This window comes from Cetorhinus maximus, chromosome 2 (assembly GCF_964194155.1).
Source record: "Cetorhinus maximus chromosome 2, sCetMax3.hap1.1, whole genome shotgun sequence".
NCBI lineage: Eukaryota > Metazoa > Chordata > Chondrichthyes > Lamniformes > Cetorhinidae > Cetorhinus > Cetorhinus maximus.
Genome location: NC_135880.1, coordinates 927,230 through 951,012, shown reverse-complemented (window position 1 = coordinate 951,012; position 23,783 = coordinate 927,230). Strand labels below are relative to the sequence as shown.

Sequence of the window (23,783 nt, the reverse complement as noted above, 5' to 3'; positions counted from 1 at the left end):
AGGCAGAGTTAGACACATTTTCAGTGGATAAGGGAGTCAAGAGTTGTAGGGGGCATATAGGAAAATTGAGTTGAGGTCATAACCAGATCAGCCATGATCTTATTGAATGTGGAGCAATTCAGCTCAAACGGCTGAATGGCCTATGGCTGCTTGTAAGCCCTTCATTTCTAACTCGGGAAGTTAAAGATAGTACAAAACTGAAAGAAAAAGCATATAATTTCACAAGGATGAGACACAGGTCAGAAGATTGGACAGAATATAAAAAACAACAAAGAATGACTAAAAGATTAATAAGGAGGGACAAATTAAGAGTACGAGAGAAAGCTAGCTAGAAATAAACAGGCACTAAGTTTCTACAAGTATTTATAAAGGAAAGGAGTAAGTAAAATGAGTGTGGAGCCTCTAGATACTGAGAATAGGCAAGTAATAATGAGCAAAAAGTGTTGCTGTATTTGCTCATGACACAAATATAGGTAGGAAAGTAAGTGGTGCAGGCCTAAGGAATCTGCAAAGGGACATTGATAAAGTGAGTGGGCAAAAATTTGGCAGCTGGAGTATAATGTGGGAAAATGTGAACTTGTCCATTTTGGCAGGAAGAATACAAAAGCAGAATATTATTTAAACAGAGAGAGAGATTGCAGAACTCAGTGGTACAGAGGGATCTGGGTATCCTGGTGCACGAATCACAAAAATTTTACTATGCAACTACAGCAAGTGATTAGGAAGGCAAATGGAACAGTGTCATTTATTGCAATGAGGACGGAATATAAAAGTAAGAAATTTTTGCTGCAATTGCACAGGCCACTGGTGCGATCACATCTGGAGTGCTGTGTATGGTCCTTATTTAAGAAAGGATATAACTGCATTGGAAGCAGTTCAGAGAAGATTCACTCGACTGACTCCTGGGATACATACGAACAAGGAGCAGAAGTAGGCATTCAGCCCCTCAAGCCTGCTGTAAGATCATGGCTTATCTTATAGTAACCTGAAATCTGCATCCTGCCTACCCCCGATAACTTATCACCACCCCCCCACCCCCTGCTTACCATGAATCTATCCACCTCTGCCTTAAAAATATTCAAAGATCTGCTTCCATTACCTTTTCAGGAAGAGTGTTCCAAAGACTCACGACCCTCAGAAAAAATTTGCCTCATTTCAGTTTTAAATGGCCAACTTCATATTTTTAGATTCTCCCACAAGAGGAAACATCCTCTCAACATCCACCCTGTCGAGAACCCTCAAGATCTTATATGTTTCAATCAAGTGGCCTCTTACTCTAAGCTCCAGCGGATAGAAGCCTAGCCTGTCCAACTTTTCCTCTTAAGACAACCTGCCCATTTAGATATTAGTCTGGTAAACCTTCTCTGAACTGCTTCCAACGCATTTACATCCTTCCTTAAAAAAGGTGACCAATACTGTACACACTACTCCAAATGTGGTCTCACTGATGATGGGGTTGCATTAGGAGGAAAGGTTAGACAAGTTGGAGTTAAGGAGAATGAGAGGTGATCTTATTGAAACATGTAAGATCCTGAGGGGACTTGACAGAATGGATGCTGAAAGGATGCTTCCCCTTGTGGTAGGGGCTAGAATTAGGGGACACCAGTTAAACATAAGGGATTTCCCACTTAAAACGGAGATGCGGAGAATTTTTTTCCCCCCAGAGAGCAGTGGAGGCAGAATCATTGAATACTTTTAAAGCCAAGTTAGATCGACTCCCTTGTCAGTCAAGAATCTATTGGTATGGGGGGTAGACAGAAAACTAGAGGCCATAATCAGCTCAGCCATGCTTTTTGCGCAAATTGCGCAACAGACTCAATGGCCTGCTGCTGATCCTAATTCATATGTCTATATGTATGTTTGTATGAACAGCAAAGTACAGAAGTGTAGTTGTTATAGGAGATTCCATAGTTAGGGGAACAGACAGACTTTTCTGTAAAGATTATCGTAAGGAATCACTTCCGCCAATGTTGACTTCTTCAAACCCACAAAACAACCATCAAGTAAATAGAAGTCAAAGTCTCACAGGCATCACACTTGATCAACCCAATCACATGAAGCCTCAAGGGGAAACTAAAAGGTGGACTAACTGATTCAGCAAACTTTCTGTATTCACGTTAAGCAGATACTCAAACCCTCTGTTCATCAACACTAGCCTGCTGTACTCTCCAGAAGAGTACTACTTGCGATCATGGTAATCAAATTTGTATGTCAAATCCATCAATGTCTAGCTGAAATAGTTCCCAGTACATTTTTATCAGCGCCACCAGCCTAACTGCATGCACTTACAAATATCGCACCACAACACCTGTGCTGCGGATATGAGGTCTCCAGAAGGTACAACCCATACATCAGAGAAGATATCTTGTTCAATAACGACTTGATTAATCTGCCCTCAAATCTAGAAGGCCATTTTGAACTGTCACCAAAGCCCTTCAGCAATCACCCCTTAACCTGGAGGTTGATGGCACAATGTCTGGAAGAACTGCGACATACTAAATAGTTGCATATCGTTCAGAAAGTCTGAACCTTAAATGGGGTAGGGGAGCAAAGGGATTTGGTAATACAAATGCACAAATCACAAACCCATGACACCTTAATAAGGACATTTAGAAAAGCAAAACCAAGCACTTTGCTTCTTTCTAGAGGGATAGAATTCAGAAGTAGAGAAACTATGTTAAACTTGCATCCATTGCTGGTTCAACCAAACCTGGAGTACTGTGCTTAATTCTGGTCTTCATGTTAATAGAAAAAAGTATGAGGCACTGGAGAGGGTGCAAAAACAGGGTGATACCAGAAATGTGGGCTTATAATTATGATGTGATGGAAGAAACATTATGAAGAGGAAGTATGAAGTTGTAAATTTTGGCAGGAAGAGTGAGGAGAGGGAATAGAAAGGGTGCAATTCTAAAGGAGGTGCAGGAACAGAGATCAGTGGGTATATCCGCACAAATCACGGAAGGTGTCAGGCCAGAGAAAGTGGTTAAGCGTGCATACAGGATCTCTGGCTTTATAAATGAACTTATAAAGTACAAAAGCAAGGAAGTTATGATATAGTCATTTATAAAATACTGGCTCAGCCTCAACTGGAGTACCACACTTTAGGAAGGACATTAAGGCTTTAGAGAATGGTGGGAAAAAGATTTTCGAGAATGGGTCCAGAGATGAGGAATTCTGGTTACATACATAGATTGCAGAAGCTGGGATTGCTCTCCTTATAAAGAGAAGGTTCAGCAGAGATTTGATAGAGGTGCTCAAAACCATGAGGAGTCTGGACAGGCCCCATAGGGAAGCTGTTGCCATTTGTGGAAGGGCTGAGAACCAGAGGACACCAATATAAAGTGAATGGCAAAAGAGCTCACAGCGACATGAGGAACAACTTCTTCAGGTAACACGAGGTTAGGATCTTGAATGCACTGCCTAAAGATAATGGTGGGTGCAGCTGCAATCATGACTTTAATAAAGAGCATTAGATAAGCACCTGAAGAAAAAAAAATTGCATGGCTATGAGGAAAGGGCAGGGGGTGGGACGATCTGAGTTCCTTTTGCAGAGAGCAGTTACAGACATGGGGTGAATGACCTGCTTCTGTGCTATAACTATTCCGTGGTTCTATTCCATGATTCTGGCAGGATAAACAGGCTGGGTCTCTTTTCTCGAAGATAGAAGGCTGAGAGTTGAGCTAATAGGAATCTTTAGATTTCCAAAGTGTTTTGATAAGAGTAGGCACAGATTATTTCCATTTGTGAGGAAGAGCAAAACTAGGGGGTGTCGATAGAATAAAATTAACAAAAAAAACTCAAATGGACAATTCTGAAGTACCTTCTTTGCTCGGTGGCAAGAATGTGGAACCTCTCTTCACAGGGAGCAGTAGAAGCAGGTAGTATAGAGGTATTTAAGGGGAGTCTAGATAAGCTTAGGAGGAAGGGAATAGAAGATTATGTTAATAGAGTTAGAGGAGAAAATATGGGAGAAGGTTCAAGTGGAGCATGATCAGCATAGACTATATGGGCCAAATAGCTTGACTCTATGCTGCACGATAGTCATAACTGTACAGCAGCAAGCAATTGGACCCATCAAGTCCATGCTGGCACTCTGCCAAGCAATCCAGTCAGTCCCATTCCACCTGCTTTATCCCAGTGACCCTGCAAGTTTATTTTCCTCCAGTGCCCCATCAAATTTCCTTTTGAAATTATTGATCAGCACCATGCTTTTTTTTATTCGTTTATGGGACAAGGGCGTTGCTGGCTAGGCCAGCAATCACCCATCCCTAATTGCACTTGAGAAGGTAGTGGTGAACTGCCTTCTTGAACCGCTGCAGTCCATGTGGTGTAGGTACACCACAGTGCTGTTAGGGAGTTCCACGCCAAGCAATTCCAGTACAGCTACAACACTGGCATCTACCCAGCTATGTGGAAAATTGCCCAGGTATGTCCTGTACGCAAAAAGCAGGACAAATCCAACGCTGCCAATTACTGCCCCATCAGTCTACTCTCGATCATCAGTAAAGTAATGGAAGGGGTCATCAACAGTGCTATCAAGCAGCACTTGCTTAGCAATAACCTGGTCACTGACGCCCAGTCTGGGTTCAGCCAAGACCACTCAGCTCCTAACCTCATTACAGTCTTCGTTCAAACAAACAGCTGAACTCCCGATGTGAGGTGAGAGTGAGTGCCCTTGACATCAAAGCAGCATTTGACAGAGCGTGGCATCAAGGAGCCCTAGCAAAACTGGAGTCAATGGGAATCAGGGGGAAATCTCTAGACAGGTTGGAGTCATACCTAACACAAAGGAAGATGGTTATGGTTGTTGGAGGTCAGTCATCTCAGCCCCAGGACATCACTGCAGGAGTTCCTTAGGGTAGCGTACTCAGCCCAACCATCTTCAGCTGCTTCGTCAATGACCTTCCTTCCATCATAAGGTCAGAAGTGGGGATGTTCACTGATGATTGCACAATGTTCAGTGCCATTCGCAACTAGTCCACATCCAAATGCAGCAAGACCTGGACAATATCCAGACTTGGGCTGACAAGTAACATTCGCGTCACACAAATGCCAGGCAATGACCATCTCCAACAAGAGAGAATCTAATTCAATGGCATTACCATCACTAAATCTCCCACTATCAATATCCTGGGGGGTTACCACTGACCAGAAACTGAACTGGACTAGCCATATAAATACTGTGGCTACAAGAGCAGGTTATAGCTTCGATTCAAGAGGAGAGTATTCCATCACACTCCTGACTTGTGCCTTGTGGATGGTGGACAAGCTTTGAGGAGTCAGGTGGTGAGTTACTCGCCGCAGGATTCCTAGCCTCTAACCTGCTGGTCATGCCACTGAATGTCCAGGGTAGATAGTTAGATTCTCTCTTTGTTGGAGATGGTCATTGCCTGGCATTTGTGTGGCACTAAAGTTACTTGCCACTTATCATCCCAAGCCTGAGTATTGTCCAGGTCTTGCTGCATATGGACACAGGCTACTTCAGTATCTTGAGGAATTGTGAATGGTACTGAACCTTGTGCAATTATCAGCAAGCATCCTCAATTCTGATGCAGAGGTCATTGATGAAGCAGCTGAAGATGGTTGAGCTATGGACACTACCCTGAGGAACTCCTACAGCGATGACCTTGGACTGAAAGGATTGACCTCCAACAATTACAACCATCATCCTCTGTGTTAGGTATGACTCCAACCAATGGAAAGTTTTCTCCCGATTCCTGTTGATTTAAGTTTAGCTAGGGCTCCTTGATGCCATATTTGGTCAAATGCTGCCTTGATGTCAAAAGCAGTCACTCTCACCTCCCCTCTTTTGTCCATGTTTGGATCAAGTCTATAACGAGGACAAGAGCTGAGTGGCCCTAGTGGAATCCAAACTGAACATCAGTGAGCAGGTTATTGCTGAGTCAATAGCATTGTCGCGACACTTTCCATCACTTTGCTGATGATCGAGAGTAGACTGATGGGGCAGTAATTGACCAGCTTGGATTTGTCCTGCTTTGCGGGCAGGACATACCTGGGCAATTTTCCACATTGTCGGGTAGATGTTGTAGCTGTACTGGAACAGCTTGCCTAGGGACGCGGTTAGTTCCAGAGCACAAGTCTTCTGTACTGTTCAGTACTTCCATCACCTTCAAGGCAGCAAATTCAAGGTCATTACCATTTGGAGTAAAAAAAAAATTCTTCCTCACATCCCCTCGTATCTCTTGCTCAAAAACTTACATCTGTGTCCCTAGTCCCCTGGGTATCATCAGCTAATGGGAACAGCTTTTCTTTGTCTGCCTTATCCAAGCCTGTCAATCTTATACAACTCTGTCAAATTCAATCCCCACATTTCCTTTGCTCCAAGGAGAACCATAGCTTCTCCAACCTAATCTTGTAACTAAAAATCCTCATCCCTGGAAGCATTTTGCTAAATTTCCTCTGCACCATTTCAAGGAAGTGCAATGACCAGAACTGGACGCAATTCTCCACCTGTGGTCAAACCACAGCTATATAAATGTTCAGCATTCCTTCCCTGCTTTTGTATTCAATGCCTCTATTTATGAAGCACAAGGTCCCATATGTTTTGCTAACTATGCTCTCATTATGTCCTGCCACCTTCAAAGGTCTATGCACATGCAACTTCAGGTCCCTCTGTCCCTGCAAATTTTAGAGCTGTGCCACTAAGTCGACATTGCCTCTTCCCATCACTTCTACCAAAATGCAGCACCTCACTACTCCCTTCATTAAATTACATCTGCCATGTACCTGCCCAATCTGCTAAATTAAAATTTCCTATTGAAGTTAATTGGTGTCATTGCCAAATTTTGAGATATCAACCACTTCCATAAAACCCATACAAACATCCATTGCATTCCCTTCATTTATCTTCTCTGTATCGTTGAATACATTTTTAAAGCTGGGTTAGACAGATTTTGATCTCAGGGAATCATGGGATAAGGGGAACAGGTGGAAAAGCGGAGTTGAAGCCCAAGATCAGCCATGATCATATAGAATGGTGAAGCCAGCTCAATGGGCCATATGGTCTCCTCCTGCTCCTATTTGTTGTGTTGCATGTTACTTCATCAAAAAGTTCAATTACATTAGTCGAGCACAATCTGCCTTTTACAAATACAAAATTCCCAGCCTCTAACCGGCACTTATAAATAGAGCATTTATATGGCTGGTCCAGCTCAGTTTCTAATCAATGATAACCCACAGAACTCTGAGTGAGGAATTCAGCGATGGTAATGTCATTGAACATCAAGGGGAGATGGTTAGATTTTCTCTTGTTGGAGGTGATCATTGCCTGGCATTTGTACGGCGCCTATGTTTTTTTTATTCACTCAGTTTGTGGGCATTGCTGGCTAGGCCAGCATTTGTTACCCGTCCCTCATTTTTTTATTATAGAGTCAACCACATTGCTGTGGGTCTGGAGTCACATGTAGGCCAGACCAGATATTCCTTCCCTAAAGGACATTAGTGAACCAGGTGGGCTTTTACAACAATTGGCAATGGTTTTGCTGTCACAGACTTTTAATTCCAGGTTTTTATTGGATTCAAATTTCACCATTGGCCATGGTGGAATTTGAATCCAGGTCCCCAGAGCATTACCCTGGGTCTCTGGAATACTAGTTCAGTGACAATACCACTATGCCACTGCCTTCCCTTTAATTGCCACTTATCAGCTCAAGCCTGAAGGTCCTACTGCATATGGACACAGACGGCTTTAATATCTGGGGAGTCATAAACAGTACTGAACACTGCAATCATCAGTAAGCATCCCCACTTCTGACTTTATGATAGAAGGAAGGTCATTGGTGAAGCAGCTGAAGATGGTTGGGCTGAGGACACTACCCCAAGGAACTCCTGCAGCTGAAGCGGAAATGATTGGCCTTGAGCAACTACAGCCATTTTCCTTTGTGCTAAGTATGACCCCACCCATAGAATCATAGAAAAGTTACAGCATAAAAATAGACCATTCAGCCCATCGTGTCTGCATTGGCCAAAAATGAAAAAAAAAACAAATAAAACTAGCTGCCCATTTTCATCCCACCTTCCAGCACCTGGTCTGTAGCCTTGCAGGTTACTGCACTTCAGGTGCAGATCCAGGTACCTCTTAAATGAGTTGAGGGTTTCTGCCTCCACCACCAAACCAGACAGTGAATTCCGAACACCCGCCGGGTGAAGTTTTTCCTCATGTCCCTTCTAATCCTTCTACCAATCGCCTCAAATCTGTGCCCCCTGTTTATTGATCCCTCAGCTAGGGGAGGCAATTCTTTCCTGTCTACTCTATGTAGACCCCTCATAATTATGCACACCACAATTAGGTCACCCCTTAGCCTCCTCTGTTCTAAGGAAAACAACCACAGTCTATCCAATCTCTCCTCATAGCTGCAATTTTCAAGACCTGGCAACATTCCTGTAAATCTCCTCTGTACTCTCTCTCTCCAGAGAAATTATGTCTTTCCTGTAATGTGGCAACCAGAACTGTACACAAAATTCTACCTGTGCCTTAAGCAGCGTTTTATACAGTTCCATCATTACATCCCTACTTTTGTATTCTATACCTCGTCGAATAAAGGGAAGCACTCCATATGCTTTCGTTACCACCCTATTCACCCAGTGGAAAGTTTCCCCCCTGACTCCCATTGAGTCAATTTTTCTAGGGCTCCTAGATGTCACACTTGGTCAAATGCTGCTTTGATACCGAAGATAGTAACTCTCACCTCACCCCTTGAATTCAGCTCTATTGCCTGTGTCTGAACCAAGGCTGTAGTGAGGTCAGGAGCTAAATGGTCCTGCAGAACCCAAACTGAGCAGTTTATTGTTAAGTACTGTAGATGATACCTTCCATCACTTTGCCGATGATCAAGAGTAGATTGATGGGGCGATAATTGGGCAAATTGGATTTGTCCTGTTTTTTTGTGGACAAGACGTACCTGGGCAATTTTTCATATTGTTGGGTAGATGCTAGTATTGTAACTGTACTGGAACTTCTTGGCTAGGACTGTGGCTAGTCCTTGAGCACGTCTCCAGTGCTACAGGCAAGATGTCACCAGGGTCCATAGCCTTTGCTGGGTAAAGAGGGGTTAAACCATTTTACACATAGGGTGACAAAGGCCTTAATATAATTTGGCAACCTGGTAAATATCAGCAAAAACATTAAGGACAATCAAAATATAGTCGAATGCTGAACTGGGATGTTTAAGATACTGGATGGATAAGCTTTGGTGGGTAAAATGCTCTTTCATCATTGTAGATTCTGCGCTACAATAGCCATAACATTGTGGGAAATTAAGTATTACACATATTTAACAACCTTTGCTAACCAGAGAATAAGACCATACTTACATATGATCCGTGGAGACTTGGCTGAGGCTATGTACTAACTGTGTGACAAGACTCTCGTCCCTACAACCCATGAGGCAATTTACATCTTCAGCAATTCTCCCTCCAAACAGCAAGCTTTTGGTGGTGGTAGCAGGCAGTGGGGAGGGAAGTGGAAGCTGATTCAGTACTGTTTAGAGAAAAAAAAACATCCATTCAGAAATCTAATAACTACAAGCAATGCATAATGTAATCAAAACATGATTAAAGTCCAGAACTGAATTTAAAGAACATTTTGGGTCATTTAACAAAGTTCAACACAGATCAACTAATTTCAAATTTGGTGGCGTTGAGGAATGTTCCTGATAGATGTTGCACTCATTCACATTCCCCACTCCTCCCATTTTCCCAATCATCCATCTGAACCACTTCCTCCTCAACCAAATAGCTCAGCATCAAATTTACATCTCAAGTGGCAGCCTGAGATCTATATATTAACAGCATTTAATAAAAGTGACATTTTATTCAAGAAACACCTTCGCAGCCTAAAGCATGAATTGCAGTGTAACTTACACAAAATATATAGATATATACTAAGTAATAAAATTAAAGACATGGAAACATGTGGCAATAATGGAAACGACAAAAATAGACAAAATTTCAGCAGGTAACAGGGAAGTGGTGGATGGAATATTAAAAAGAATGCTGAATTAAAATGATTAAAATTACAAACAGCACACCATGCCTACAATACAAGCACTGAAGTACATATAGATTTCACCATCTACTTTCACATTCATGAAGTTTGTGCGGCAATGCTGAATGAGACCTCTCCCCACTCAAGGGGAGCTGAAGTACACATTTATAACCAAAGACAGACTTGGACTCAAACCTCAAAGCAGAGCCCATTTATCGTTACATTCTTAAAACCTCTGGTTCCTATTTATATGAAAGGATTTGGTTCCTACCATGCCCTGCAAGTAATGCTCATTAGAAAATTTAATATCACACTTATTCCTGCATGGTTTTCAATATGCAATGATGTCTGTGGCCCACTTAGGCATACATTAATGCAACATCCCAGACATAACTAAACCTTGAAAAAACTCTGCAACCCCAGTGAAAAGAGATTTAACAAATTTCTGAAGCTTTTTGTACAATGAATCTTTTGAGTTTCCTACTCTTGGACACAAATAGTTTCAGGGTTATTTCAACAGTGTCTGCAGCAATCTGCAAGAGTGCAGCCACCAACAGACTTGTATATTAAAGCAACTGTTTGTGTCAGATTTTTATGAAAACTCATGAAACTTGGACAGAAATTATACATACACAAACATACATTAGGAAAGTAAAGCCATTAAGACCTGCAGCACATTTAGGTTGGCATAAGTCACTGGTGTCAATCCCCTCTAAATTTCAGCAAGAAATTGATTACCTCTTAGTTGAGCAAACAAGGGACAGCTCTCGGGATAAGTTCAGGGGGGCGACATCACTAAGTTCAGGTTACCCAAACCAAAATAAATGAGACAGCCACAAAGCCAAACTATAAGTGGGGCCTTTAGATCTCATGAGCAGGTTTCAAACAGCAATTTACCAACCCAACCCCAAGTATTAAACAACTATTTCAGTTCACTAGGTGTTAGCAGGGTTCAAATTTATAGAAGCTTACAATTTATGAATGTTAAGAATATACTGCAGTTTTTTTTACCCTGAATGGAGAACATCTAATGCTGCCTAAAAACAAAAATGCTGTGTGGAAACTGATAGCACAACACAAACTGAAAATAAATGTCCCATCAACTCTAAATCAGTAAAACTTGCAACAATGTTTCTGTACTTAAAAATTCTAGTACTGAATAAGCCTACTTTTAAGTTATGAATTTTCAGTTTGCTAAATTACTGCTAGTCGAAGATTGCAGATTTAACTTTGGAACACAAAATAAACAATTAAGAGCTATGATAAGTAAGATGTTTAAGGCTGATGGCAGTATAGGAAGAATTAGAGAGGAAATTTAAACAGCTGGCAGAAAGAAACACAATAAACTACCGTATTAGTGGTAGACTCATTATTTGAGTGCGTCAAAGCTGTAAACAATTTCATCGTCTTCTGTGGGTCCTCTCATGACAGAGTCCGATGAGATCGGCATGGACGCCCACAGAACTGCCAGTTCATGTCATTGTTGGTGATTGGGAGAACTCTTGCAGCTGCACCCCCTCTGGCCTTCCATTGGACACATCAAATTTTGCGAGTTTGGTGTAGATGGTCCTTAAAGCACGCTGAAGCAAATTTCAGTGCTAGCCTCCACATGGGGCTCCGGTGCTTTCCCAAGATTCTGCAATGCAGAAGTTTGTACAGTTCTTTTTTTAAGGGTGTTCTTGTGTCATCAGTCGTGACCACCTTGATGTTGTTTGACCTGAGACAGTTAACCATAAAGGATGTGTTTGGGGATTCTGCAGTCATCCAAGCAGGAGATATGGCCTGCCAATCTAAGCTGAATTTTTCTGACTGTTATGACCATTTTGAAACATCTGTAATGCTCCTTTGTTTGTATTAGAGCACCTCAGGGTGTGACATGATCTATGTGGAAAACTGGAACATTGTTACACTTTTTGTGATGGCCATATTGAAATGTTTTTTCAGGTATTTTATGAATAAAGTATATTTTTGCAAAAAAAAAATTGAAGCTGAATTTTTTTTTTTACAGGGTGGTCTCCATGCTTTTGAGCACAACATGAAGAGCTTTGTTGTTTGTGCTTTTTTTTTCCTGCCATAAAATTCTCATGACAGACCTCAGGTGTCTTTGGTGGAAGCATTCCAGAGCTTTGATGTGGCACCTATAGCAAGCCCAGGATTCTGCCATACAATAGAGTGGTGCTGACTGAAACATCACCTCAGTCTTGGGGGCACTGTTTTGGAGGCCAAGGTTTTTGGCAGCATTACAGATTTTGTTTGCCATGGTCTGGATGTCATCCTTGACTGTGCTCTAGCTGCCCACAACATCTGCATACAGAAGCTCTCTGATTGCTGCCTTTGCAACTTTGATGTCGAGGCAGAGTCAGGAGAGTGAAGAGCTTCCATGAACGGAAACTAATGCTGATGCCTATAAGCATGTCTCTGGTGGCTTCCTTAAGCACTGCAGCAAAGAGATTGAAGAGTTGAGGAGCCACAGCACATCCATATTTTACACCTCCAGTTACTGCAAAGGCATCAGGCAACTCACCACAGGCAGAGTCACGTCCAACCATGCCACTGTGCAGTAGGATTTTGACAAACATGTTTGGACAACCTAGCTTGAAGAGCAAGTGTCATTGACCACACTGTCAAAAGCTTTAGTTAGGTCTAAGAACAGCATATATCAATCCTGATGTTGTTCTCTGCACTCTTCTTGTAGTCACCTTGTTGCAAACACATCAAATGCCCCACGATAAGTGCTAAAACCACACTGATTCAGGAGGGCATCATCTGGGAGGCTGTGTAATAAATGGTTCAATAGCACCCTTGTAAGGATCTTTCCTACAACCAAGAGAAGGCTTTCTCCTTGAAAGCTGCTGCATACCTTTTTGGATCCTTTCTGTTTCCAGGTGTTGACTACATTGTCATCCTTGAGGTCCCATGAAACATTTTCATAATGCCAGACACTCCTGAAGACAACTAAGCTTTTTAAAAGCTCTGTACAATTACACATCCAAATCTCTGCTGGAATGCCATCTGGGCCAGGGCTTTTGCCTTGTTGGTTAATTTGATTGCCTTTATCACCTCTTCAGCAGAAAGAGGAAGGGGTAGGCTCTCTTTCTCAGGCAACTGCTCAATCTGATGCAGAAAATCTGCTGAGATGTGGTAATTTCTGTTGAGAAGTTCAGCAAAACCTCACACTACCTTTCCATTTACAGCGATTAGCTCATTTCCATCAGCTGTTAAGATAAGAGGAAAGGCTGTGGTAGGTAGGTCCATAAACAGTCTTGAGAACCTTGTAGAAACACGGATCATGCCTCTGTTAGATGCTGCAGCTCAGCTTTTGGGTTCCAGCAATCATTCTATATTTCTCCTAGAGCATGCTGGAGCTTGTGTTTAGCATTTTTATGGCTTGATGCTTGTTTGTTGACTGTGGGGCTGCTGGAAGCTGTTTCTGTTAAGAGAAGGGGGATATTTTCGTTTCAAACCAGTCTTGCAGTGTCTCAGCTCTCCTGAAGTCTTGAAGATCTGATCATGAAGCTGTTTCCATTCACCTTTACTTCACTTCGGTGAGGGTCATGAGGACTCGTAACGTCACCTGTACTCCTCTCCGCCGATGCTGCCAGACCTGCTGAGTTTTTCCAGGTATTTCTGTTTCTGTTTTTGTTTTGGATTTCCAGCATCCGCAGTTTTTTGTTTTTATCCTCAACACTCTACATGCCTGACCCAACCCGAACTGCTTGACCTGAAAACCAGCAAAATCTGAAATCCCAATCCTGATCTTGGGGTCCTGAGTTTGCCAGTTTTGAGACACTATACCTGTATATGCTTAATCAGGGCCAATGGGCAGCTGAAAGGAGAAAATACTGCTATTGACTGAAAATTCACTATTTTATAACTGTAATACCACAGCTCAGTAAATTATGAAGGTGACTAATGCTATTCAAAAATGGTACAATTTGATCTATCACATAATGTTTCACAAAAATTAGTTATCGAAACCCATATACAATTTGATTTTTATTATCCATAATTTATTCATTTTGACCAATTGCTTGTTCTCATGGTGGATTCACATAAGTTCAAGGTGAGGGGCAGGAGGTTTAGGGGGAACGTGAGGAAAAACTTTTTTACCCAGAGGGTGGTGACGGTCTGGAATGCACTGCCTGGGAGAGTGGTGGAGGTGGGTTGCCTCACATCCTTTAAAAAGTACCTGGATGAGCACTTGGCATGTCATAACATTCAAGGCTGTGGGCCAAGTGCTGGTAAATGGGATTAAGTAGGTCAGGTGTTTCTCACGTGTCAGTGCAGACTCGATGGGCCGAAGGGCCTCTTCTGCACTGTGATTCTGTGCGTCAGTTCAGATCCATCTGGGATTGTGGTAGCATCCTGAAATCTGGAATTATAAGTCTAATGACAATGAAACCATTGTCAATTGTCATTAAAAAAAACCCATCTAGTTCACTAATTTCCTTTAGGGAAGGAAATCTGCCGTCCTTACCTGGTTTGGCCTACATGTGACTCCAGACCCACAGAAATTTGGTTGACTCTTAAATGCCCTCTGAACAAGGGCAATAAATGCTGGCCTAGCCATGAATGAATTAAAAATCCCCATGTCTAACCAACCAAGCCCCTAAGTTTTTGCGTGCTTCAGAATGCCTAGGTGAAGGAGCTTCTTGTTGATGATTCTTTATGAAAACCAAATATGCAATGTTTTAGTAACAGCCAGAAAGATGCACGTTGTATTGGAAAAATTTCTGACGACCTGGTACAGAAATAACCAGTGAAGCCTTTGGATGTTGCTGAACTACTGGGTTTGTTCCACTGGAGGGAGTGCCAGCAAGCTGCAGAGGTTTTTGTAGTCTCCAGTGGATCAGTTGAATATTTAAACAGGAATGAATGCACATGTCTTTGACCATTTGGGTACTGAACTAAATTGACAAAAAATGTTGAATTTTGTCTCTCAAGTTTGCATTACCCTATAAAGCAGATACTTCCACAGGTTGGAAGAAATCCAGAGATGAACAGCCAAAAAATGCTCACTTTTGAATTTGAACACTTGCGTAAAGATGGTGCAATGAGTGCAACAGTTGTAAACTGCTTCAACAAAAGTAAAGTTACATTGGGTGGCCAGGAAAATGATAATCCACACTAAATGAATGAAGGAGGACTAACAGGAGAAGAGTTTTGTGAACTCCACAGTGGTGAATAGAGGTTATTGATAACTTAAGTATATTGTGGAAACTATGAATATCCAGATGCAGGTTGTCCCCAGTTATGAATAGGAAAATAAACTTGCAGATTTGTGCACTGCACCACTTAATTTGCATGGAGCATGGTGAAACCCTACCAAACTGGGACTAAGAGTCTTGCCTGGAGAAAGTGCTTAATTGCCTGAGATATTTTGTAGCCTGAGAGAATTGATCAGTGAATGACTGGAAACTTTATAGCTTTTGTTTCTGTATTGGTGCAGTACATTTAAGCTTCATTTCACCTTAATTGAGTTGTCCCACCCATAGTCAACATCATTGGGGTGGCTCTGTACTATTCTTAGAATGAATAGCTCTCAAAGTACTGTGGACTAATGTACTGATTAGTAGTTGCAAGAACAGGTTGGAAGCTGGGAAAATCTGTGGTGAGTGATTTACCTCCTGACTCTGCAACTTTTCACCACCTAGGAGTGTGATGGACTATTCCACTTGCCTGGATGAGTGCAGTTCCAACAACACTCCCTGTGGCAGCAAGTTCCACATTCTCACTATCCTCTGGGTAAAGGAGTTTCTTCTGAATTCCCTATTGGATTTCTTAGTGACTATCTTACATTGATGGTCTCTAGTTTTGCTCTCCCCCATAAGAGGAAACGTTCTCCCTATATCCATGTAAATCTTCTCTGCATGCTCTCCAATATCCTTTTTATAATATGGCAAACAGAACTTCACGCAGTGCTCTAACCACGGTCTAACCAAGGGTTAAGGGTACAAACATAAGAAATAGGAGCAGGAGAAGACCATGTGGCCTGCTGATCATTGGCTGATCTTGGGCTTCAAACTCCATTTCCCCGCCACTCCCCATATCCCTCTATTCAGAGTCCAATTCAATACAGGTTTAGAAAAACTTCTTTACTTTTCAATTCTCTCTCTCTAGAAATAAAACCTAGTTAGTTTTTTTTATGGTCTTGATAATCTGTGGCACAACTTTTAGTGATTGATGTACTTCTACTCAGACATCTTTGTTCCTCTGCATCTTCCGAGTAATAAGTGAACTCCTTGTTCTTCCGACCAAAATGAACTAATTTATCTGCCCCCCACCCACCTTAAACCAATTTATATTTCTCCCTTCTTCTAACTATGCTCCAGTTCTGCCGAAGGGCCATGAAGGCTCGAAACGTTAACTGATTTCTTCTCCGCCGAAGCTGCTAGACTTGCTGAGTTTTTCCAGGTAATTCTGTTTTTGTTTTGGATTTCCAGCATCCGCAGTAGCTTTTAGCTTTTTGTTTTTAATTTATCTGTGTTCACTTGCCAATTATTTGTCCATTCTGCAAGTTTTTTAATGTCCTCCTGTAATTTGTTGCAGTCCTCCTCAGTATTGACGATCACCTCCACAAAGTGGTGGCATCTGAAAATTTGGAAGTTGTGTTTTTGATTTGTTAATGTACATTGTGAACGTAGTCCCAGCACTGATCCTTGTAGAACACTACTTCCTATGCCACAATCCCATTATTGAGCAACTACTGTTTGTCACTAGCCCCCAGTTATATTTGCAACTGGTCATTGACAGTTTCTGCACTGGTCATTGACAGAGCACATGAATGGGCCAATTCAACCCTTTAAGCCAGCTTTATTTGATGAAACCGACGTCTACTTAAATGCCATCTATCTGCTTTTTAAAAAATATTCGTTCATGGGGTATGGGCGTCACTGGCTGGACCAGCATTTATTGTCCATCCTTAATTGCCCTTGTTTCGGGGGCATTTAAGAGTCAACCACATTGCTGTGGGCCTGAAGTCACATGTAAGCCAGACCAGGTAACGGCAGTAGTGAACCAGATGGGTTTTTCCGACAATCAACAATTGTTTCATGGTTATCAGACTTTTGTGCCACTGCCTCCCCCTATATTCCTTGACACCCTTATCTAGCAAAAAACAAACATTTGTTTAGCCTTAAATTTTAACTTCAGTCTCCCTGCCTGTACAGTGCTTTAAAGTAATTTTGCTCAAAACTGACATTTGGCCTTGTTTCTCCCGACTAAACTTTTTTTCTATTGTGATGAACACTTTAAATCACAGAAAATGGTTCCGCTTCAATGACTAATGACATTCTTAAAGAATGTATTTTTTTAAAAGACACTGTTCCTTAAAGGGTTAATGTAAGAACACAAAATCACAAAAGGGTAGTATGCAGGTCTACTCCTGTTCCTATTTCTTATGTTATGTTCTTAGGGACAGCAGGTAATTAGGAAAGCTAATAGAATGTTATCATTTATTGCAAAGGGAATTGAATGCTTCAGTTGTAAAGGGAATTGGTAAGGCCACATCTAGAGTCCTTGTACCAGTACTGGTCTCCTTATTTAATGGAGGACGTAAATGCATTGGAAGCAGCTCAGAGAAGGGTTACCAAACTAATACCTGGAATGGGTGGGTTGTCTTATGAGGAAAAGTTGGACACACTAGGCTTGTATCTGCTGGAGTTTAGAAGAGTAACAGCCAACTCGATTAAAACATAAGATCCTGAGGGGTCTTCACAGGGTGGATGTGGAGAGGACGTTTCCTCTTGCGGAAGAATCTAGAACCAGGAGTCACTGTTTAAAAATAAGGGGTCGCCCATTTGGGGCGATGAGGGGAAATTTTTTCACTCAGAGGGTCATGAGTCTTTGGAATTCTCTCGCTGAAAAGGTGGAGGAAGCAGAGTCTTTGAATATTTTTAAGGCAGAGGTGGATAGATCCTTGGTCAGCAAAGGGGTGATAGATTATTGCAGTAGGTGGGATGCAATTTGAGGTTACTATCAGATCAGCCATGATCTCATTAAATGGTAGAGCATGCTCGAGGGGCTGAATGATCCACTCCTGCTCCTGTCCGTATGTTCGTAAGAACTCAGACTGCTTTTCTTGGAAGATATCCATTTGCAGGAAAAGGTAATTAAACTGTTTTAAAGAAGCTGAAAACCTGTTAACCCTGGTGGACTGAGTACTAAGGGGGTCACATAGTAGTTTATGACTCTGGGAAAAAAAACCATGCCTGGAAAACTGTGTTTAAAAAGTTGGCTTTGGAAATAGGCCCAACTGCTTGTGAAAAGACAACAGCAGACTTTTTGCAGTCCACAGCCAGAAGTGAATATAAGCTGCTCCTAAATTGCTCTAGATGCTGGGATTGAGTGGGATTGGCAGTGGCATAGTGGTAATGTCACTGAACTAGTATTCCAGAGACCCAGGGTAACACTCTGGGGAACTGGGTTTGAATCCCACCACGGCAGATGGTGAAATTTAAATTCAATAAAAGTATGGAATTGTTCTAACAACCCATCTGGTTCACTAATGTCCTTTAGGGAAGGAAATCTGCTGTCCTTACCTGGTCTGGCCTACATGTGACTCCAAACCCACAACAATGTGGTTGACTCTTAAATGCCCTCTGAACAAGGGGACTTAGGGATGGGCAATAAATGTTGGCCTAGGCAGTGATGCCCACATCCCATGGTCAAATAAAGAACAAACCTGCAAGTATTTCTCGAGCCCATCTGAAAAGCAGTGCAAGAATTATCGATTGTTTTGCAGATCAACGCCAAGACCAACCGTATAACCTGGACGCCGTCTCCACCATCTTTCCTTATCCTTAGAACCATTGAGTTTTAACCTTTGGCAGAATTCCTCTATTTTTATTTTGTTATTCATGCATGCGAGAGAAAGAGAGACAGAACTTAGGGTATCTCGAAAGAGTAACTGTATAGTTTCATATTTCATACTCTATATTAGTAAGTTTTGCCTATTTACTTGACAAGTCTGGTTTCATAATAAACTAATGAGTTTGTTGTTTATTGAAAGAAGCTTGGTTAAAGTCTTTTTATTCTGGGTAACAGTAGCAAAGGTAAACAATTGGCCATTTTGATGAGCGAATCAAACTTTTAAAGTATTGGTGCAACCCGTGGAGTAGTGGGGCTCGTCAAACTGCGCACTCCTCCCACCCTGGTCATAACACAACGCTGTATAATTTTCCCTGAAACCAGGCCTTCAAGTCAACATGGTCTTCGAGCACCAACTCCTGCCTCCATTACAGTCACATCACACCTTCGGCACCCTGCTTGCAGTCTGTTTAGCCTCTCACTACTATACAAAGCATTTTTAAACGTGGTTTAACAGCTTCTTCCAAAACATTCACATTCATGTTGTCAAAGATTCATTTCTTATTTTAAGATGCCTTTCATTATTTACAGCCCCTTATTAACAGACAATTAGTTTTGAGATTGCAAAATAACAGGGCAGCATCACATGAAAGCACAATACAAGGCACTAAACACCACTACCATTGACAGGATTAACTACGCAGACTATCCTCTGATTTACTGAGGGAAAAGTCACAAGAAACAATAATTCTGTAAAAATTGCCTCTGCTCATATTTCTTTGTCTATAATCACGGGAAGTAGGATTTTCTAAAGAAGTGGAAGTAGAGAGCTTCAAAAAATGCCAAGAAATTGGAGGTCAGATATAAAGGTGCAGGAGCAGAACAGAGTTTCAAGAGACGCAAAGAGATTGGAGGCCAGATATGCAGGAGCAGAGATTCAAAAAGTGCACTAGCCGCCAAATCAAACACAGGGGAATCAAAAGAGTGACATGACAATCAACACAGAGAAACAGAAAGCAGTCGGAATGAATATGCTGGTAAACTTTTAACTTAATCGAAATCAACTAGAAAACAAGACTTGATCCATTCATTTGTATATACAACGGCACTAAGCCCTGTTGCCGACTCAGTGCAGCAGGAAGAGCTACACATGCACACTTGATCCAAACTGCAGCCGCCAGCACAAACAGTTTCTGACGCCAGCAGCAGGATGGAATTTTTCTATATCAGAATTACTAGGCAAAATCTGGTTTTGTGAAGCTGCCTACTTACATCAACATCGAATGAGTGCTAGTGCTGTGGTTGGCAACTGATTTATTATTAAAGCTCTGCAATGATACCATGTAGAGAAACGGCTGCATTTACGGAGGCATCAACCACTGCGCCCACAGACCCGCCCCCAAACACACACACAGAACACCAATTAACTTGCCACAATCCATAATAAATCAGACCTTGAAAATAAGCAAAATAAATAAGTATTTTTAAAGGCTATTTAACCCTCAGCCTGTTATGGTTGTGTGCAAGAACACCTCACAGCCCAGGCTGCTCAGCTGGATGATAGTCAGACTCTTAATTCCAGGGACATTGTTTCAAATCCTATGTGAGATAATAAATTTCAAGTATTTTATTAAAAAAAAAACATTTTTTTGAATATTGGTGAAACAAGAGACTTATCAGTGTTTCATCTTGCACACATCAGAACAGTTCGCAAGAATTATTACCTGTAACAGGGGAACAACATTTTATACTGCATAAGTGTGTGCTGATTGGTTAACAAGTGGACTCTGATTGGCGGAGGCATTGCCATGGAAAATGCAGCATGGAACAATTAACTGCTCAACTTTGTTCAAATTCAACCAGATAGGTTGACACTGATTGGTCAGGCATTGCCCTGGGGATTGAACGAAGGAATGACTGTTCCCTGAGCTTTTGTTCACTGAAAAAGGCGCAAGGCATGGACATGTTCCTTCTGTCTGCAAAGGTCAAGGCCCTATATGTGAATATACTTGGCTTCCATCATGCGCAACTGAGCCACACTGCCAGCCCGACTGAAAATCTTAAATTAGTTTTAAGTGTAATCCTTAGCATAATCATGATTGTTTAGCAAGTGTTGCCCAATCGCGGAATCAGATATAATGTTGGACACTATGCTTTAAGTTTTGCAAGCACAGGCTGGTTGGGTACGGCCAGTACTTTGTCTATTATGAACAGCCAAATGGACATGCTCCATGCCTGGACAATATCCAGGCCTGGGCTGACAAGTGGCAAGTAACATTTGTGCCACACAAGTTGTCAGGCAATGGCCACCTCCAACAAGAGAGAATCCAATCATTGCCCCTTGACGTTGAATGGCATTACCATCACTGAATCTCCCATTAGCAACATCCTGGGGATTACCATTGACAAGAAACTGAACTGGGCTAGCTGTATGAATACTGTGGCTTCAAGAGCAGGTCAGAGGCTGGGAATCTTGTGACGAGTAACTCACCTCCTGGCTCCCCAAAGCCTGTCCTTCATCACAAGTCTCAATTCAGGAGTGTGATGGAATACTCCCCATTTTCCTGGATGAGCGCAACTCTCACAACACTCAAGAAGCTTGACATCATCCAGGACAAAGCAGCCCGCTTGATTGGCACTTCATCCACAAACATTCACTCCCTCCACCACCAACACACAGTAGCAGCAGTGTGTACCATCTACAAGATGCACTGCAGGAATTCACCAAGGCTCCTTTGACAGCACCTTCCAAACCCACAACCGCTACCACCTAGAAGGACAAGGGCAGCAGGATAGATGGGAACACCACCATCTGGAAGTTTCCCTCCAAGTCAGTCACCATCCTGACTTGGAAATATATCGCCGTTCCTTCACTGTTGCTGGGTCAAAATCCTGGAACTCCCTCCCTAACAGCACTGTGGGTGTACCTACACCACATGGGCTTCAGCGGTTCAAGAAGGCAGCTCATCACCACCTTCTCCAGGGCAATTAGGGTTGGGCAATAAATGCTGGCTCAGCCAGCAAAGGCCGCATCCCAGTAACAAATTTTTTAAAATGCCACTGTCTTCCCCAATATAGATGCTTTATCGAAACCAAGGGGAAGAAGTGGGTGTTATGTCACAGGACCCTGCCCCACCCCTCTCCAAGCTGCTGGAGCCTGTAATATTGTCTTGTGGGGCAGAACAAAGGCAGCTTGCCATCAACCAAATAGCAGCAGAACTAGAGCTCTGTCCAGGTTTAAATTGCCTGGCCTTCATTTGCAATGGGTGGCGATAGCATAGTGTAATCGTCGCTGGACCAGTAATCTCAAGACCCAGAATAATGCTCTGGGGACCCGGGTTGAATCCCACCACGGCAGATGTTGGAATTTGAATTCAATAAAAATATGAAATTAGAAGTCTGATGATGGCCATGAAACCTTTGTTTATTGTTGTTAAAAACCCATCTTGTTCATTAATGTCCTTTAGAGAAGGAAATCTGCCGTCCTTACCGGGTCTGGCCTACATGTGACTCCAGACCCACAACAATGTGGTTGACTCTTAAATGCCCTCTGTTAGAAATGGGCAATGCCAGCGATGCCCACATCCCATGAATGAAAAAAAAATCTACACTGTTTCTACAAGAAATCCTGTACCAGTGCCCACAAGACTAAATCATCTCTATGTGCCTATCCCATCAGGGAAGTCATCTCTACTGGAAAAGTGGATTATTCAGAATCCGTATCCAGCCTGCTAAATCTGTCAAAGAATACACAGAAGAACAAAAAAGTTAGACTTCTGATTTTAGACTCACGGGAAACAACTCTTAATTTGTCGTTGACAGGGCCCTCAACCGTGTCCGGCCCATATCCCGCGCATCCTCCCTCACGCCTTCTCCTCCTTCCCAGAAACATGATAGGGTCCCCCTTGTCCTCACTTATCACCCCACCAGCCTCCGCATTCAAAGGATCATCCTCCGCCATTTCCGCCAACTCCAGCATGATGCCACCACCAAACACATCTTCCCTTCACCCCCCCTGACGGCATTCCGTAGGGATCGTTCCCTCCGGGACACCCTGGTCCACTCCTCCATCACCCCCTACTCCTCAACCCCCACTTATGGCACCTCCCCATGCCCACGCAGAAGATGCAACACCTGCCCCTTCACTTCCTCTCTCCTCACCGTCCAAGGGCCCAAACACTCCTTTCAAGTGAAGCAGCATTTCACTTGCATTTCCTCTAACTTAGTCTACTGCATTCGTTGCTCCCAATGCGGTCTCCTCTACATTGGAGAGACCAAACGCAAACTGGGCGACCGTTTTGCGGAACACCTGCGGTCTGTCCGCAAGAAAGACCCAAACCTCCCTGTCGCTTGCCATTTTAACACTCCACCCTGTTCTCTTGCCCACATGTCTGTCCTTGGCTTGCTGCATTGTTCCAGTGAAGCTCAACGCAAACTGGAGGAACAGCACCTCATCTTCCGACTAGGCACTTTACAGCCTTCCGGGCTGAATATTGAATTCAACAACTTTAGATCTTAAACTCCCTCCCCCAATCCCCACCCCGTTTCTCCCCCCCACCCCCCCGCCTTTTTTTTCAATAATTTATATAGATTCTTCTTTCCCCACCTATTTCCATTATTTTTAAATCTAAAACTAAAACCTCGTTAGTCTTTCCACCCCACCCCCACTAGAGCTGTACTTTGAATATCCTGTCTTCCATTCTTAATTAGCACTTTTCTTAGACAAATATCACCAACTTCAACATCTCTTTGACCCTTTTGTCTGTGACATCTTTTGATTATCTGCTCATCTCCACAATCACCACACCCTCAATGTCTCTCTCCCCCCCCGCCACCCACCTTAAACCAGTTTATATATCTCCCTTCTTCTAACTATGCTTCAGTTCTGCCGAAGGGCCATGAAGGCTCGAAACGTTAACTGATTTCTTCTCCGCCGATGCTGCCAGACCTGCTGAGTTTTTCCAGGTAA

General features: G+C 42.6%; 1 protein-coding gene across 8 annotated transcripts in view; it reads right to left on the bottom strand.

Moving 5' to 3' along the window:
- LOC144691642 (nipped-B-like protein) overlaps positions 1–23,783 on the bottom strand; it is a 564,605-nt gene that overhangs the window by 428,088 nt on the left and 112,734 nt on the right. For 7 of the 8 annotated variants that reach the window (XM_078559979.1, XM_078559947.1, XM_078559954.1 and 4 more), the window contains exon 3: positions 9,334–9,499. The exons of the other annotated variant lie outside the window; for it this stretch is intronic. In XM_078559979.1, the coding sequence (XP_078416105.1) occupies positions 9,334–9,499 (166 nt within the window). The remainder of the gene's footprint in view (positions 1–9,333; positions 9,500–23,783) is intronic. 8 annotated transcript variants of the gene reach the window in all.